Source organism: Anopheles bellator, chromosome X (genome assembly GCF_943735745.2).
Source record: "Anopheles bellator chromosome X, idAnoBellAS_SP24_06.2, whole genome shotgun sequence".
Classification (NCBI taxonomy): Eukaryota; Metazoa; Arthropoda; class Insecta; order Diptera; family Culicidae; genus Anopheles; species Anopheles bellator.
Window position 1 is genome coordinate 7911430 of NC_071287.1, and position 19173 is coordinate 7930602.

General features: G+C 47.1%; 1 protein-coding gene across 1 annotated transcript in view; it reads right to left on the reverse strand.

Annotated features, from left to right (window-relative positions):
* Positions 1–9059, reverse strand: part of LOC131213446 (protein gone early) — a 41995-nt gene extending 32936 nt beyond the window's left edge. The window contains exons 1-2 of the mRNA XM_058207486.1: positions 8489–9059; positions 8224–8414 (exon numbers count right to left, since the gene is read on the reverse strand). Coding sequence (XP_058063469.1) covers positions 8224–8414; positions 8489–9059 — 762 coding nt within the window. The remainder of the gene's footprint in view (positions 1–8223; positions 8415–8488) is intronic.
* Positions 9060–19173: the final 10114 nt, after the last annotated feature.

Here is a 19173-nt window from a genome sequence, read left to right on the forward strand (position 1 = left end):
TATTTTCCGTAACCAGCGCGTGGCGCGTGTCAGAGAGTTCCGTTGGCTTTTAGCGGCTCGCGTCGTAATTAAATTTGGGAGATTTACTATTCCCACACCCCTATAACCAGCCCGCACCAGCCTCGCAACTCTCTTCTCCCAACGCTAATCGCAGCATAGCCGCATAAACGGCGTTTGACGTTTAACCAACCCGGGTGGGGGGGGTTTACTACCGAAAAAAAGGGTGACCCAGGCGGGGGGCACAAGATTGATCGATTGTCGATTAAATTACAAAACCCCATTGCCGTGTCGATTTTGGAGGCTCTCCAACTGGAGGCTGCTCCTGCTGCTGCTGCTGCGTCGTGACCTTTTTGCCCTGCCTTCTTTCGCCTTCGCGTCTACACTGGGCTTCTTCAAACACCGGACCGGATCTTCATCGACAGAATCTGCTCTGCATGTTCCCCGGTTCCCCCAGGACCGCTACCAACAATTTATTTTTTTTATTTATTTGACATTAAAAAAAAGATTTGAAAAAACCAATGAAAAATTAACTGAAGTTATAATGAAAAAAATTTCTTTATCATAATGTCTGTATAACGCCATTAATTGAAAAAACACCCTACCGTTCAGATAGGCCTACGCTATAGCAACATTCGATTATGATAAAATATTTTTCAATTGCTCGCTGTCCTATCTAATTATAAAGGATCAGCTGTCGTCTAGCGATCGCGTCTCTGGCACCGGCGGCACAATCACCGGCAGAAGACCGTCGTCTCGAAAACCAACGACGGCCACTCCTCAATAGAGGGAGCCAAGAAAAATATAATACAGTAAAAAAAAGAGCCGCAACGCACTAAACTTATCTACTTTCTACCAATAGAGTCTCTAGCCACCGAAGAAACTGCATACACTGGCTAAGTCGGGAACAATATACGCCAATTGGCCATAAAATAACCCCTTGTCAACATTATGTTGCCGAAACAAAACTACAACTCAAACCGAACAACAGCTAATCTTGTTAAATTAGATTACGTACCTACTATTAAGTAAATTTAATAAATACGGCCCGGTCCGTTCTTCTTCTACGATTAAAGTAAAAATCAATTCCTTTTCGGCACATTTCGGGCCATTACTTGGCGAACGTTATTTTTCAAACGCTCCAAAGTTGCAGACTTAGCCGCCAGCGATCTTTTGCGTAGCCCAACAAGAAAACGTCACATGATTTGAAAAATGGCGGGTCCTATAGGAACGCCGTCAGCCCAATAATGTGCAAACACCACCGCATACAGTCGGGAGCCTTTTCGGGATATAATGGGGCCTCCTCTTCAATCGATCCAAGGGTTTCCAGGGTGCCCCAGATGTGGAAAAATTTGCTTGTTTTCCGTAGCCACCGCCGGCAAGTGAAAAACTGTGGCTCACCGCTGAAGAAAATTTTGCTGGAAAAATTCGCGTTTTGCGCCTGTTGCTCACGAAATCCGCCCCCCAGCAATGTTCTAAAAATAGTGATGAAAGAACTGACAAGTCAGTCAGGAGATAAGCGAATGTATGTTATTCAATTTCAAACTAACCCTGGCGCCATTTGAGAACGCTAGGATGGCTGAAACCTTGCGTAGTAGTACCAAACAGTATCTCGATCTGTCTCGATTGGAAGCGTGGTAGAACCGGAAGAGCGTGGCCAAGCGGCCATTTCCATGTTGTTAGGATGTTGGGCCGGCCGCCAGCCACTCTAAACTAAATGTCCAATTAAGAATTCTAATTTCCGCTCCGTAAAAACAATTTCTTCACAGCGTATTAGTAAGAGAGCTGTGTGGGGCGTAACTAGCGTCTGTAGATTTTTGTGTTTTCTTTTGAGTCGGAAATGGAAAATACGTCAGACCTTCTCCCCGAAAAACGGGGGGGGGGGGGGGATTTTCTTGAGGGCTCCCACACAGGAACCCAAAAAATAACGAACGTGGGCCATCAAATGGTGTCACGGCTACCGCCGGGACGCAATGGGGTCAGATGTCCGTGTGCAGCAACACATCGAACCAGCAGATAAAATTAATGCACAATTAATGTCGGAGGAGCCATACTTCAAACCGTTTTACTAACCAGTGTACGGGAGTAACACTTTTTGCACTGTTTCTGTTTTGTTGCCAAATTTGGCAGAATTCAATCGAACTCTGCTAAAATTTGACTCCCCATCCTTTTGATGAATTCTAACACGACCGTTGATTTTTCTTAATTTTCGATGCAACGATTGCAACGTACATTTCTCGTCCGGACACCGCCCGTTTCGCTTTTATGTGCTAGATTTCTTTCATTCTTTTTTTTACGATTCAACATGATCGAGGTGACGTATGTGAAAGCACTGGTCCGTCTGTGGCGGAACCACGCAGAACAGCTATCGATTAAAATAGGGTGGTGGTGTTTCGTAAATTGTACACCCAATACACCCCATGTTGGAGCAATATCGATTCCGGCCAAGGGACACACACAGTTGACGGCAAATTATAGGCACCGCACGAAGCGAGAACTCCGAAGGATCACCCCCGTTTTTGGACCGGTGTGCACTTGACCCCGAGGTGCTGCTCTTGGCGCCGAAAACTATGGCTCTCCGATCGATCGAAGGAGAAGTGCCATTAAATGTGAGCCACATGCTACGATGATACCCGGGTGTCCGCTCGGGGTGATTTTACAGCCTTCCCCCCGTCATGAGTATCGTCCGTTTCTTCGTTTGTGCTTCGGCTGGCAAGACTTTGTGGGAACAATTATCAGTGGAGAATCAGTTGATTTCTCTAGCATCCGGCAGGTCGGCGTCGGACGTCAGAAAGGATGCCGGAGTCCTTGCCAGGGTCGCACATACGCAAACACCCAACTGACAAGCATCATCAAAAGCCAGCCAGCCATCAAAAGTAGGCCCCCTAGAATGGTGTGCTCTTTCGCAGGGACACTCCGAAGTTCGAAGGCCGAGGTCCGTCAACAAGTTGCGTGCATATAGAGACATCGCAGGGACCCCCCCTATATGGTACTTAGTGCAGCAATAAAGTTACAGTTTATGGTGGAGCACGTTCAGAGAGAGAGACTATCATTTACGAGTTACGAGTTGTGCCGATTTGCTGTTCATAAACCGCACTAACGACCCGTTACGCACGCAGCCACAATAAATAACGATGCATACGATCGGCCTTTTCCGACGGCCCCCTCTTTCGGGAAACGAGTGGTTTGCTTAATACAAACAGCAAAAATAGGAGATATGTTCAACCCAAACTCTGATCGAACCGCATTACAGCCGCCTGACGGTTGAAATCATCTAAAATGAGTAGGCTTTTCAAAAATTGACAAATGACCATCAATGAAGCGACTAATGAGGCCGCCGATGAGAATATTGATTCGGTACAGGAATGTTCAGCGCAAGTGACCGTGATCCCATCCCAGCCAGGCCAAGAATGATTGCAAGGGACTGGATGGACGACAAACGAAGTTATGTTGCGTGTTTGGTGGCGGTGTGGTATTGTGGAAGGGGGACTTATCGAGCAAAAACTGTTGTAATCTGTCTCTGCTGTGCCACGAATTCAATCGAAGTGAACGGAGGCATATTGCAATAAAAAAAATTCTTTTCCAATTAAATTTCAAATTAATTCGTTAAAAAAAATCTACTTTCTTCACAAACTTCGATCACTAAAAATCCGCAGAGATTTCCTCACTAGACCCCCAAATTGATTGACAAGGCAATTCCGGATATTTATGATGGACCGCGAAGAGTTCCGTGTTCTAAGGGGCTAAATTTAAAAGGAGAACACACCGGTCTGTTTGAAATCGTTTACATTTTCAAGCTTTTCGGTTCGGTCGATCGGGATCGATCGGGATCGATTGGGATCGATTGGGATCAGGATCGGAAAACTTCATTACCAAATATTGTCGATTGTCGATTAAGTGTAATTCCAAATATAATTCAAAACATTGCGCTTCTAGCCATACATACACATTAGCTCGAAAAAATTGGTGGTGCGAAAAATAAAAATCTTCCGAACGAAAAAAAATCTTCGCATTCTATGCGGCCCATTCAACTAGAAACTAGGGCAAACACATGGGCGTCCTGTGTCCTGTGTTTGTCGGCAAAGTACCCGCATCTGAGTGGCCCCCCGCCCGAGGAAACCCCAGCCTTATCCCCGAAATCAATCATTGTTTTGCGTTTTTAAAAGCATTTATGTATTACCACCAATTTAAATTCGTGGAACCATACGGTACGCAACCATGTTGCGCATCGACAGAAAAAAAAACCGGGCCACCACCAGAGGTTTGACCCAGTATCGTTCGGCCACCCAGCACCGAAAATCGAGAGGAGACATCGAGTTGCACGTGTATAGCCAGGGAAATGAAAGATTTCCCAGCGAGCGACCGAGCGGGCCCCGCCGTTGTTGCTCGTGGACTCGTTCCGGTTCCGGATGTGTCCGTCGTCGCCACCGGGCACATCCGGTGCCCATTCGGGGTGACGAGGACCGAGGCGCGAGTGGACTAAATGGAAGAATAAACTATTTTCCCCGACAGCGTGGTATGTGTGTACGTGGAGAAGGAGGAGTACACACTCACAAAATGGGGGCAACGTTAAAGCGGCCGCCGACGGAGGACACACATAAACACAGCTGCTTGTACCCCACGCCCCCGGGTGAGGAATGAAGAAACAATCGACGCCGGAAACAATTTTGAACAAAAAACAATCGGTCCGTAGACACGTTCCGTGGTATTTGTTTTGGTTTGAATTATTGAAATCGCCCCTCGTGTAAGTGTAATGGGACAGACAGCCACACACCGCCGCCACTTTCTGTTTCGTAGATGTAGTAAATTACAATCATATTAAATTATTCTTCAAAACAAAATAAAATTAATCAAAATAATTGAAAAGAAACTAAAAGTGGTTGGAAAGAACAAGAACCAAAGAACCAAACGTCTTTTGCAGAGAGCAGAGAACGGAAAATGTAGAACGAAGACAGAGTGAAAAAAAAACGAAATAGAAAGATCAAAAAACTGGAGCGAAACATAGGAGCATAAACCGAAAACGCTAACCAGCGACAAAAAAGGTGTAAAGCACAACCAAGAAATGACACTCGCCAACTAAGTGCGCAAGCCACACACGGTGATACGTTGCGTTGCGCGGCCCTTTGTTCTTTTTCTGCTCCCCTTTCTGCGATATTTCATTTTTTGTTCAGAAGGACCACCGACCGTGTGATAGTGTTTACAGACACACACATACACAAACACCGATGGGGCCAGCATAAAACACAATCATCATAAAATCGGACTTATCGCACGTGATAATGTGTTTTGAACACTTGAATTGATGGCCGGAAGGGCCAGGAGCAATAGGCATCGTTCTACTTCCTAGCTACCTATCTCTTTCTCCCTCTCTCTCCCACTCTCCCACTATCTCCCTCCCACTCCCACTTGCTATGTTACGCACTAAGTTTGGACTTTGTTTTGTTTGTCGGTCCGTTTTTTTTTTTTTTTTGGGGGGGGCTTTCGATTTTGAGTTTCGACCGCGGTGCTGATGCACGCACGCAACGCGGTGAAAAATCGCACGAAACCACCACCCACCACCGCCCACCAGCAACCAACCACCACCCCCCCTTGCGAACACAACAGACCTTCGGGCCGCCGCCTTTACCACATTCCTTGGTTTGTGACTTTTGTTTTGAAGAATCACGCGGCACCGGAACCATCATTTAGCTTCTACGGCTCCGGTTGCTGGCCTCTCCCCGCCCCCCCCCCCACCCCCCCCCAAACCCCCCCCATTGTGCGTCATTAGCGAGAATTGTGTTACAGCGTGCGCGGCCCCCTAATGGGTTACTCTTGGAGGCACGCGCTCACTCTGCCCGGATGTGAACTGTCTGACCCGGTCCCCGGCCTTCTCCCGAGAATGTCCAGAGTGCCCTCCCCCCATTCCACCGTCGTCAGCTCCAGCTCCACCAAGTTTCCTGTTCCGGCCGGATCCGACAGAAATATCCGACCGGCTGGATGGATGCTCTTTTTCTACGCGGAAATTCTCTCAACAACTCTCTTCACACCCGCTACTGTTGCTGCTGCTACAACACCTGACACCTGAGGCCGTCCTCATCTTGTGACGGGTTGTCTAAAAAAGTCCTGAGCCTTCAAAAAAAATCGACGGCGGACAAGGATAGTGTTTTCAAGGGGCAAAACTTTCACTGGAGGTCCTATAGGTTCTTCAACTACCAGCAACCTGGGCGAAAGAATTTGGCCACCCGCAAGAACTCCACAAAAAAATGCGGTCGCGCTGCATTAGCAAGAATAACGGTTCCCGAGCTCCTCCCGAGAAAGTCCAGAGAGACCCCCATCGTCGTCAGCTCCAGCACACCAGGTTTCCCGTTCCGACCGGTTCCGACAGAAATATCCTGCCGGCTCTTCTTCTACGCGCAATTATCTCAACAACTCTGTACACGCCGCCCGCTACTGTTGCTGTGACGGGTTGCCTCATCTTGTAACGGGTTGCTTCAAAAAAATGCATGTGCCACCAAAAACAAAAAAAGTCGTTCCAAAATATCGGCGGCGGACGAGGATGGTGTTTTCAAGGCGAAGACTGTCCCTGGAGGTCCTATAGGTTCTCCAACTCCAAGCTTAGCGAAAGAATTCGGCCACCTGCAAGAGCTCCACAAAAAACGCTCAGCATTAGCACGAATAACGTCATGTTTTGGAAGAATTGCGCTTCGGGCCGGGTCGCACCGGAAAGACCCCAGACCCCAGAGGGTGACGCATCAATAGCTTCCGAAACACTTGCACTGCTCGCGGTAGATGATGATGTAATCGGATCCCTCGACCGGATGAGGGCCGAGAAATGTCGCGTCAACCTGTGCCGCGGCAGACCAATAAACCACAGCGTCGTAGAACCCCACAAAAAAAACCCGGCCCAAGGGCAGGCGTCATTTTTTAATCGGTAACACGCAGCAAAAACACAATCGCGGTCCACTAGACGGTGACGAAAGGGCCCACTGTTTACATCAAGCAGCGCGGCGCAAGTGCTCCAAACGCGGGCACTTCCGTTCGAAATCGAAAAGAGAAAACATAAGCATTTTTTTTTTCTCGGGCCAAGCCACACCCCGGGAGGCTGTGCCGGTGCCGTGTCTAATTGTCGCCCAGGAACGCCGCCTCCGTACGCCGCGAGGGCCAAGATTTGATCGTAAATTACATGTGTAATGTGCAACCAGCATCAGCACATCTAGATCCGACGGCAACGGACGGTTTCGGAGGCGTTCTCGCCTCTTGCTGTAAACAAGACTTCTTGAACGATGATTCAAAACATGACGCATCATGTTGAGGTTTTTTTTCTTCTAAAAACACATTTTATTAACTATTGAAGTTGGGTTAAGCTGTTGTTGGACTTCTATGAGTGACTATTGCGACTTTTTGATCGAAACACCGTGGTGACATATTTCTTTTTGGGCGTGGCAAAACCAAGAAGAATTGCAGTAAGTGGGAAAAAAAATCACAGAACATTAGTCATATTTTTGGCCTTGCAGCTGGGCTAACAAGTGTGAGTGTTGTGGGTAAAATTAATAAAAAACAACAATTATTTTAAAAAACCATAGCTGACGTGAAAAGCTTGGGCAGCAAATAAGGCAAAGCAATCAAAGTACAAGGAAATGATCCAAATCAAAACTCGGATAGATAGAACACTTTTCAGTTAGTCGCATGCGAACCAAACTCTAATGTTGAGGTTAGGGTTTTGGAGTGTCCACCACAAAAAAGCTGAGAGAAAAAAAGTCAACCATCCCATTCAGAGTACGAGGACATTGCGTTCAAGCAATCGAGAAAATCCTGCACGGTTTGACAACATTAGGCGGAGATAGCTAGCAAAGCACGATCGACAGTAATACGTCTGATCGCATTTCGATGAAGAAATGATAGCGTTGCTCGATCAGGTGCCAGACGCCAAACGAGCTGGTAGAAATATTAGGAGTTGACCACAGGACATTGGCATGGGAATGATAAATTTAGTTCCACATGAAACATTGAAAGAAGTATCAATGTGATCCCCTAATTATCACCACAGCTCGATCAATATTCAATCCCTATATTCCTCTTATATATTCAAGCCCTTATATTCCTGCAATCCCTATATTCCTGTCCAACAACCACCCGTCGGCGACTGCCCAATGACGCGCATCCTACTCCTAGGCCGATCGCGTCTCGATTCTACGACAACAGCCCCAAACCATTATATCTCGAACATAGGTAAGGCGGCTCACTGACCTGTTTGCTTGCCTCGAAACAGTCCGTCTCCATGCACACTTCCATGCGCAGATAATCCGGAATGTGGGGCCAGCAGAACGCCAGCACGATGACGATCAGCAGCAGTGCGAAGCAGATCCCACCGAGCACCATGAACGCACGCTCCGACTTCTTCGACACCTCGAACAGCTTCAGCAAACGGGCATAGAGTCCTAGGAGAGCAGAATATGGAGTCAGTCAGCGCATCAGTCAGCGCACTGTAAAATGTAACAATTCCCTCACTTACCACAACGGAAGTTTTTGCGCCGGTTCCGGGTCGAGTTGTAGGACGAGTCGTTGGTGCCTCCACCACCACCACCAGCAGCATCCCCCGTGTCGCTGCCACCAATCACCGACACAACCAGGGCGGCCTCGTTCCGTGTCAAGGTTCCGTTCTCAGGATCGCCTCCCGTCGCGGCGAGCAGTGGCGCCGCCCCGGACGACCTGTTGTTGCCGGAACCGTTTTCGTCGTGGCCGACGATGGATGGAACGGAGAAGGTGTGATCGCTGCTATCATCCAGCTCCTCCATCATCACCGGGCTTCCGGTGGCATCGTCCGCGGGAGAGATGGTACCCCCTTGCAGCAGCAGGCGCCCAGCCTCCTCCAGTCCGGGATCATCCGGACGAACCTCGGTACCGACGCAGACTTTGCCACCGTCGTCGTCTCCGACACCGGTGCTGTAGGAGACCATCGGAGGCTGATTGACTGGCACCATACTGAAACGACCACTGGTGGTTCTGTTGCTGTTGTTGTCACTGTTCCTGTTGTTGTTGGCGCCGTCGCCACAACCGGTGCCGCGAGCGGCCGAATCCGCCATTCCGTAGCGCGTTTTCTTGAACTTGAGAATTGTTGCGAATGAACACGGTTGCTGGGCAAGCGGCCTTCCAGACATCCACCGTCGACCGAACCACCTGTCAGACAGGGTCGTCCTATGGGTCGATCTCCTCGTAGGGCACAGCTCTCTCTAGTACCACCCACCCACTGCTAGCACCACCAACTACCACCAGCACACACTATCCCTATATACTACTGAAACTGGCGTCCTTTCGTCGCACACCTGAAAAACACCACTCACTTCGCAGCCTGGCTGCTATCAATCCCGGTCATCAAACCACACTGGTATCAATCTCGGAACGATCTTTGCTACAAATCCAACACACTAACACAAACAGAAACTCACTTTATACTGTAGGTCTTCTGGGATCTCCCCCCCTTTGCGCAGAAAGTATATCTGTAGAGGAAAACGAAAAGCGACGTTTAGCTGTTGAACAATTCAATAATACGGGAAAAAGTATGAGTATACGACGTGTGTTCGAAACGTAGTGATAATTTTGTACATGGTGTTTCTTTAACGATACATGATTTTATTTGGTTTAAAAAAGCCGGTTGAATATTTTTCGATTCTTGAACTTTTATTTGAAAGGCTAATTCATGGCATTTATGTATAAGATACAATTTAGGTTGCAGAAAGCTGAGAAATATGAAAAATTTATTTCCAAAGTGTTAGGTCACCAAATTATTCGTCAAAAGCACATTTCATTTACGATCATTTCCACCTCGGTGGCAATGTTAATAAGCAGTACTGTGGTTCGAAAAATGGCCGAAATAGGACCAGATACAATCGCAAATGTACTCAAGAATAGGTCGACAGAATGTGCTACTGCCAAACCAATCGTGGTAAACATTTTACCAAAATTATTTTTCACACATAAATGAAAGGAACCTGTCAAGTAAATGTTCAACCATTAAAAACTCTGTTACTCTGTAATTCACACTTATGGTGACAAAAGTTCGGTCATTTTGAGCAATCAGTCCTTTTTGTGACAGCTGTTTTGCTTGGACAAGATGTGGCTCATCTTCGATTTTTGCCTACTCCTTTGTACGGATCGCAAAGAATTGTTATCAAATTTATATGAGTATGGATGAGTCCCAAAGTTTAATCAATCTTTCGAATGTTTCATTTTGATAATTTGATATGCAATTCAAAATGTAAAATAATTTATGAAGTATGAGAAAAGACCCCACTTAGCTTACTCTGTTGATGAATCAGAACAATCTGAAGCAAAATAATATCTGAGGACTGTAAAAAGGACCAGTGTTCTATAAATGGCGGATACTAAATTTGTTTTTGCCTACGTGAAATTTAGGTTGTTCCTAAATATGTATGATTTAAATTTTTCTAACGGCCAAACTGGTTTCCGATAAAAAGAGTTTATTCAAAACATCAACTAAAAAAAACAGCGCACGCCGGACTCTGGGTCAGATCAGGGATTTCTTGCAGGACAGCTTCACCGATGGACATCACCGTATGGTTGCACCTGTTCTATGTGCATCCTCTTGTCTGGCGCTGAGATCCTGCCCGAAATGGCACTTCTCGGTACACCCGCGGCATCTGAGGTGAAAGTGAGAGCCGAAGCGATCAACAAAACAATCGGGAGGGCGGCCGGCGGCTCGAATTGCGCGATTTTCACGGAAAATCGGTCACTTACCCCGGCGCTCCCGTTCTCCACACCACCACCACCACCCCCACGCGGGGTCCTAAGTATAAAATAAATATTGGTCCATCGACGAGAGCACCAGCGCCGCCGCTGCCGCCGCATAAGTAATGCCAACCATTACACGCCATCAAATTGTTTAGAGAATCGCGGCGTGTTCAGGCCCCACATCATCGGCAGATGACAGAGAGCGAACCCTGAGAAGACGGTGGGCCGACCCCATCGACGAGCTACAAACACATTCCATCATTCCGTATTCGTGTTGCTCCGATTTTTCACACGTGCAACTCGGTCAGCTGTCGGATGGATCCCACAACCACGGTCCTTCTCGCCGAAACGAGGTCAACAATGTCGACCGATGACACCCCTTCGATGGCGTTTCTTTTGGAAAAAAGTCACCTAATCAAAGCAGCCGCTGTACGACTTTGATTGGCAACCGACCTGTCACACGGGCGCCGATTAGTTAGACATTTCATACAGATTCTTTGCCCACAGTAAATGCCAACGCACGACAATTAAACTTCGAATTGCTTCCGTAATTGCATCGCATCGCTGGCGGATATGGTGTTTCCACCAATCGCTCCAGAGTCTGTGTTCTCAGATCAAAGGCAAAAGATTTGGTGGCCATGATGGCCAGAGTAGAATGAGTAGATTGCCGCGGGCTTGCTGACACGGGGGACTACGACTACGCTACGAAGACAACGAAGTCGCTTGTGTAAATTATTGTCAGCCGTGAAATGGATGCGTTCTCGAAGGCCGGAAATGGATTGGTCTTCGGTGTCGTGGATTCAAATGACTCAGGATCAAATGAACGATATCACTCAGGGAGCCATTCTGGCCATGATAAGGTAAATTTCACGTCTAGAGCCTATGAACCCTTCCTGGTTTTCCCGCTTACTGGTTAAAACACCCGAAAGACCAATACTGCAATAAGCAAGGAAATTCTGCTCTCTCGATCTTCTTACCCTATTCATTCGAAGGCTTTACAACTATCTTATGGTTGCTGACAAACAAGATCACAGAAATATTTCGTGACACTTAGAATTGGGAAATGCTTTAAAGGACTGTTATGTGCTTGAACACCTTTTATCTCACCCGTTTTTTTCAGACTGAGGCTAAGATAAAACGATGAACCTATTTTTCGTAGATGAGGAATTAATTAATTTTGCAAAAGAAATGATATCCATTGTTTGGTTTTCCGAAATAAAAATTATTTGAAAACGGAGCCAAAAAACGATTAAACTGCTTTTTTCAAATGATACCCTCACTTGTAAAGTCAGTTCTAGCCCAGTCCTACTAACTGTAGTTGAATTGTCAAGTAAGTGAGTTTTTTAATCTCAATAGTCTTACATATTTCCTGTAGTCAATTGGCTATTTTGATCAAAATGGGTCGTAGAACTCAATTAGGAGAAGGCGAAAAATGGAAAATTGAAGCGCACCACAGTGTTGGGAAGTCAAATTGTAAAATAGCCTCATTACTAAAACGATCTCCAAGTTGAAGTTGCAAGTTGAAGTTAAAGCTGCATCTAACACTACAAAAAGTTGTCGAAAAGGCTCCCTAAGTCAAAATAATGTTTATTTCGGAAAACCAAACAATGGATATTATTTCTTTTGTAAAACTAATTAATTCCTCATCTACGAAAAATAGGTTCATCGTTTTATCTTAGGCTCAGTCTGAAAAAAACGGGTGAGGCTATTATTGTGATAATAAGCAGGGTACATAACTTTTACTGTTTTTAACTTTTTACGAAGGCTACTTGTTATGGTGATTTCTATCCATTGTACCTACATCATACAATCTCTCAACAAGAACATCAAACGTGGTTCGGTAGGTAGGATAATTTGGGACTTTTAGGCGTCAGAGCTAACTCTGACAGTACATCATCAATTGCATCATAAATGTAATATATTTATATAGGTTTGGTCAACGCACGAGCACGCTCTCCATAAATTTTACTAAACTACCGCGACCTGAAGGCGCTCGCAAAGAAGTATCGGTAAGGTCGTTTAAGGAACCTTCACTCATTCCTTTCTCCCAGCCCGAAGAGAGTGGGGAAAGGCGTCGCGGCCGTATCGCCGTCACCCACACCATACGCGGCCAGAAGAAGGAGATTGCTGCCACTTAAGCGAAGGTTGCTAAACGATGATTAGAAAAAAAACAGTAATTAAATTGAAACTGCCTTTCGATGTCCCAAATGGACGGCACACGCACTAAGTATCGGGAGTATCGATTTCTCTTTATCTTATGCTCTCATTCTCTATCTCCCTTGCTTTCCTCTCTCTCTCTCTTTCGATGCATTTTCTAACTTTAATTAAACGTTGAAATTTATTGGACCAATTCGAATGCCGTTTGGTTGGTTTTCTTTTCATTGCCGATATCTCAAACGCGACTAAGCCCGCTAATACGCACGTGTCGTGTGTTCTCGAGCAATCTCTCAGAGGTGCAACGATGGACATAAAGTCAGGTGTTTTTATACGAATCGAAATAAAGCTAATAACCTTCATTAACTTTCGCACATCGTTTGGGGGGGCCAACGCGCAAACAGCGCAAAGTATACGCATAAAGTTCTTGGATAATTGTTTTGAAGTCGATAGAATTGGCGCGAAAGAAACGAACGGGACGATGCATTGCTGTACTCTGTGTCTGTCTCTGTTTTATTTCCCTCATTTTTTAACCAACGCGAATGTTCTTCTCGGCGAGGAGCTCGCCGATGGTGATTGCGTCTGTCCGTCTCTCTGTCGAGTACTTCGCACCGTACACGTTAGCAGAGAGCTTAGCCTTAGGATGCTGTTGGTCGCCACATTTACGATTCTTGCGTTCACAAATGATAAAAAGCCGTCACAATAAACACAATTGGATTAACGCGTGCCATAAGTGTGCCGACGACTCGATTGTTGGTAATGTTAAGTCATTTATTTAAACTAATTCTTGCATTATTATTAATATTTTTAATAAGAACGTGCTGGCATCAATAAAGTGTTGCGCTCAAGTTGCCGCCCGATCAGGACTCTACGCCGACTCCTCTTGCCATGGAAGCCTCTGAATACAGGCGTTGCCGAAAGATCAACGAAGGAACCGCAACGCAGCTCGTACAGAAAGAAAAAAACGTTAAATGGGACGACGAACTGCGTCATCGAACCATGAATGCGTCATAAAAATCATGTGTCCCGTGCAACGTTTGCATCGCACGCACTTGCTTCGTCCTTCTATCGACCCCCGCGAAGACTTACTTCGGCCTTGGCTCGAAGGACCAACAAGATGTGAGACAAAATCACTTGGAGAAAGAAAATATGGAAAGAAATGTGTCCTTTCTCCGTCAGGCAGACGGAGGGTGGTGGCCCTTTCTCCTTACAATCCCGGTCGAAGAAAAATCGGTCTTTCGAACGAGACGAGACGGTTCACAACTCCTCGTTCACTGTCTGTGACCGAGAGTGCACCGGAGGAAAATTTAAACCTTTACTTGAACTAATACTTGATCGTCCCCAAAAAAGGGTTCAGACGTGACATCAGTCGCAAGTCTGCAAGCCTTCAGATATTGACCACCTATGAACTGTGTATCTTTTACGCGCAAGTTTTAATTTTCCAATACCATCCGACGTACATTCCAGCGATCTGCATCGGATCTCCATCTGGCACACGATCACAATGAGTGGCAGACATCACAGAAGGTAGGCACGCATTGGCGAGTAGAACTCGAACTCGAGACCGATCGATTAAGCATGACGTGCAGGTCTCTTGAGGGCTCTGCAACGAACGAAGCGGTGCGCGGTACCACCTAGGCTAGCGAAGGGCTGCCGCCGATACGGCACCAGAACCGGAATCGGTCGAACCGATTGACGCGAGAGAATGGAACGGAGGGACCACGTCTCAATTAGTCGAAAAACACAACGTACGCGGAAGGGCCACAAGTCCTCGCCACAAGACTGGAGTTCAGTTTTTCAGCCGGCACCAATCGGTGGGCCTGCTGCTGCTGCTGCAGCCGGGCGGGCGGGCGGACGAGGACGAGGAAAGCATAATGTGGGCTTTGGAAAAGATAAGCGACTCAACTTGAAGTGCATGTAAGAGTAGGGTTCTTTCCTCCCGCCAGTGCACAACACCAGCACACTCCGCACCGAGTGAGGTTAATGTCTCTTCCTGTGGCCCTTAACATGCATACTTCTTCTCAGCACCACGAACACCACCACCACCACCTCGCGTCACGGCGGATGAATCGGGCAATCCCGAAAGGATGCCTTGACATGTGGTCCACCCACAACAGCACCCTCGCCACCAGCCACTCGACTTTCTTCAGCACAAACGGAACGCCGAAAAGAAAGCAGACCGTTCCACCACCCAACTCGGCATCCGTCCGTCCGTTTCTTTCGCTTTCCTTGCCCGGGACACTTGTGCCTGCGCCGAGTTCGGACGAGAGTGAGACGTGTGTCGAAAAGATTTATAGCACCACCAAGGGGGACCAACGGCACAACGTCGCCAGGCGTCGTACTTCGCGTTTCAAGAGCTAATACATGATGAAGACATGAAGGCACGATGAAGACGTCGAGGTCCGCCGAAGCACGCTGCACACGCGATGAAGAGCGCAACATTCAATCGTTTATGGATATTAATGGCACACTTCAACGAAAAACCCGTCGGCGTTAGGGGAACGCGTCCCAGAGCGCAGGTTCTCGACACTGAGGCGCGTCCAACATCATGGGCAGCGGGAGAGAGAGAAAACGAAAATTGCCGATTGCATCTGGTGACTCTGGGTGCACCTCAAAATGCAGTTATCGGCTCCACTCCTGCCGCTGTTACGTGGAGGTTTCCTTTCCTGGAAGGGGTTTGGGTAGATTACAAGACCACCACCGTGATGTCTTTCATTTCATGCAAATTTGCAGTATTTTGCTCGCCATTTTCCATCCGCCATTATACGGATTTGCTCTCGACCACACGGGCGGTGGAAAAGTTCCTTGAAGCAGGTAAAGACCGCTCGGCGGTTGTCGACATGTCACAGTACTTTTTTAGCGTGAAAAAAAAAATGAAATATCATCCTGTGATTGATTTTTTTCTTCTAATTTTGGGAAGGTATAAAAGCAAAGAAAATTTAGAAACGAGTATTGAAAGGCTCAGCACTATGGATGGGGGACTTGGATCCGTCACCTTGATCCTGAATCAAAACAAGAGACTAAAGAGTGGTTCGGTTCCGAAACGAGTTCGTGTCCAAGAAGTGCTTGGGATCCGGCTTTTTTGGGATGCCGCAAGGAATTAAGCAAACCGGTAAACCAATAAATTCCAATTATTACTGTAACCTTTTGCAAAAGAAACAAATCGTTTTTCATCAGGATTTTTCAGCCCTTCCAAATTCTCACTTCCAGGGGGGGTGTGGGGAACTCCTGAAATGGAAAATCTCGTTGGAACGCCGGGTATCGACGCCCAGGGAGACCACCCTGAATAATGAAGTGTATTACAAACCGTGTGTTTGTGTTTTTTTTCCCCTTATCGGGCGCGCAAAATTTATTGAACAGCCTGCTATACTTGCGCTGCTGGCTAATTGGCTAGCCCATTAGCTGCCCGACACCCTATGGCCGGCGCCGACCTGACTTCTTCCCAAAAAAGATCTACGACGACGACGACGGTGGATCCATCGGAACGAGGCGGATTAGCCACGCGGCAGAGAAACTACTAGTAATAAAGCAATAAACTGCAATCGAGGACACGCCGGCGCTGTGACGAGATGGTACGTAGTGGCCCGTGCCGCGGATGAGATGCTATCCACCATGCGCCCAAGGGAACCCGGCACCCGGTGCCAATGATGGTCCAATTGCGGTCCACCTCGTGTCAAGGACTTTTCGTCACATCATTCCTACCACCAGGGAGAGCTTGTCCTTCGGTGGCTCCGATGGAGCTTGTCGGAAGATTCAGATAGGTTTCTGCAGCACCACTTACAGGCCTAATTGGTGGTGAAATAGTTACACCTTTGCAGTCCAAAGCATCCAAGAGACCGGGTGAGTCACCACTCACTCCCCGTTGTTCGTGCTTCCAGTTTTGGATAAGAAACAAACACACCGATAACTTATCGGTCCGTTGCTGGATAATTCAAAGTCACACACAACAGAGCTTAGCTTTGTGATTATTTTGTTTCCCGACCCGCCGTGTACGTATACTGGCAGCAGCAGAAATAAAAACGGAGAGCTTGATTTACGGAAGTATACACACATCACCACCGCCACAACATTGCAAAGGGTGGGGGAGCCGCATTTTCATGGAATTTTCCCGAATAATGTCCTCCAGCACAGAAAGAAACCGAGGGAAGAAATCTGGCCGAAGTGGCCGAGGTGGCGGAGAATGGGGAACAAATCGGATCGGGCAGGAGCACCGCCGAGCAGAACGAAAATAAATTGAACAATAAATAATTGCCAATCTGAGGTCAACCGGAATGGTGGTGGTGAGGGGCCGTGGCCTGGGAAACGTGCCTGCCATGACACACGACCTCGGAGTCTTCGACGGCGATGATCACACATCTCCCTGGCCCCCCTCGGCGATTAACCCGTTGAGGTGTGGTTCATTGTTGGTGGTGGCGTGGCCACCGAGTTCCGATATTTTGACGATAATTTTCCTTCTCTTCCGCGTTCCTGCCGGTTCCTGCTACACGCCTTTCCGCCCACTCTCCGGGCCACCCATTATGTATGGTATTTATTATTGTTCTACTTAGGTTTTATTGTTTCTATCCAGCATACTTGGCGGGTCGGGGCGGACCTGCCGTCCGTGGGGGAGCGCCATGCGGAAGCGAAGGTCCGTAGTAGTCTGGCTCTGATTTTCTCTCGCCCTCTCTCTCTCTCGGTCTCTCGGTCTCTCGGCTGTCTCGGATGCACTGTCTCGGGATTTATTTTTCTTCTGTGTATCGGGCGCGCCACTTTTTCGAACAGATGAGGGCAAAAGATGTTGGCATTCTCCAGTAGTTGGTTTCCCTACTACTACCTACTCCACACGGCGGCACGGAGCCCTCGTGGCACGTACCACGCGTGATTGATCGCAGGGTGCGAGAGCACATCCAGTGGCGATTGCCTGCCACGGTAACCTATAGAGAAACAATATATCAAACAACAACAACAGTGCACATCGCTACTTCTCTCGAAAGAGTCGAACGGAAAACCCACTGCAGGAGCACAGAAGCCATACTACACAGCAGCCCTATCATGGCACATGGCACACGGATGACGATGGCATTTGTAACCGAACACGGTCGATCGATTCGGAAACGAATTCCGACTGCAACAAGCAGCAGCAGCTGCTTCAAGCCTCCCGCACCGGACCGGAAAGGATCCGACGAAGCGATGCGCTACGAGCCCGCGCCAATTCAAGGCCTTGACCTCCACACCCACACAGGGACAGAACTCCAATGGAAAACCCGGACACGGCAGCAATGGTGACTGGGCCACAAGCGACGTGGTGAGATTCTCGCACCAATTACCGCTTGGTAATCGATTCACCGATGTGTATGTGTTTGATTGTCCGCCGGCGAGGTCCTCCAAAAAATCAGCGTCGACGGACGACTTTGACACCGCAGCCACCGGCGAAGAGAAAAGGTTTTTTTCCATTTTTCCTCACTCTGTCAAACGAATGAAGCAAAACTGAGCTTTCGAAGGCAACGGGAATGCAAAGAAAGTACCTACTGAACTTGTTTGCAGAGTTACCTGACACTGTGCCGATATCAAAAGCACGTGTTGGAGTTTTTGGCGTCGATAAGTGACAATGGATGAAACATGGATCGGATCACTTCACACCACTACGGAATCAAAACGATCGTCGCCGTCCGTGAGTGGAGAGCAACAGGTGAACCTCGTCCAAAGCGACCCAAATACCCAAATAAAAGTAGGGAATCCCGTAAATCAACTGGATTAATATGACTAGATACTGAAAAAGCCTTTGATACCGTATGGCATAATGGCCTACTATATGAACTCATAAAACACAACTATCCTCCGTACATTATAAAAGCCATCCAATCGTTCATAAACAATAGAGTCAATTTAGTGCACATAGGAAATAGTCAGTCACAACCGTTCAGCCTAGTTGCCGGAGTACCACAAGGAAGTGTGTTATCACCGTCATTGTTTAACATATACACGCCAGACATTACTGATATGAAAAATTGCGAAAATAGCGATATCGAGCTCTGCAAAAAGCCTACGCAGTATAGTTAAGAATCTTAACCGATAAAGCCGATAAAGACATATTCTAAATATTGCAAGACTTGGAAAATAAAAACAATTGTTGAAAAATCAGAAGCCATACAAGAAACAGATGCGCTCAAAAGCTTCCAAAAAGTTCAGAAAAAATAGGATTATCAAAAATAGAATGGAAAAAAAGAAATTAAATATTTAGGATTTTCTTCCGAAAAAGAACTAACATTCAATACACACATTACCAACACCATAATCAAAATAGACAAATTAATT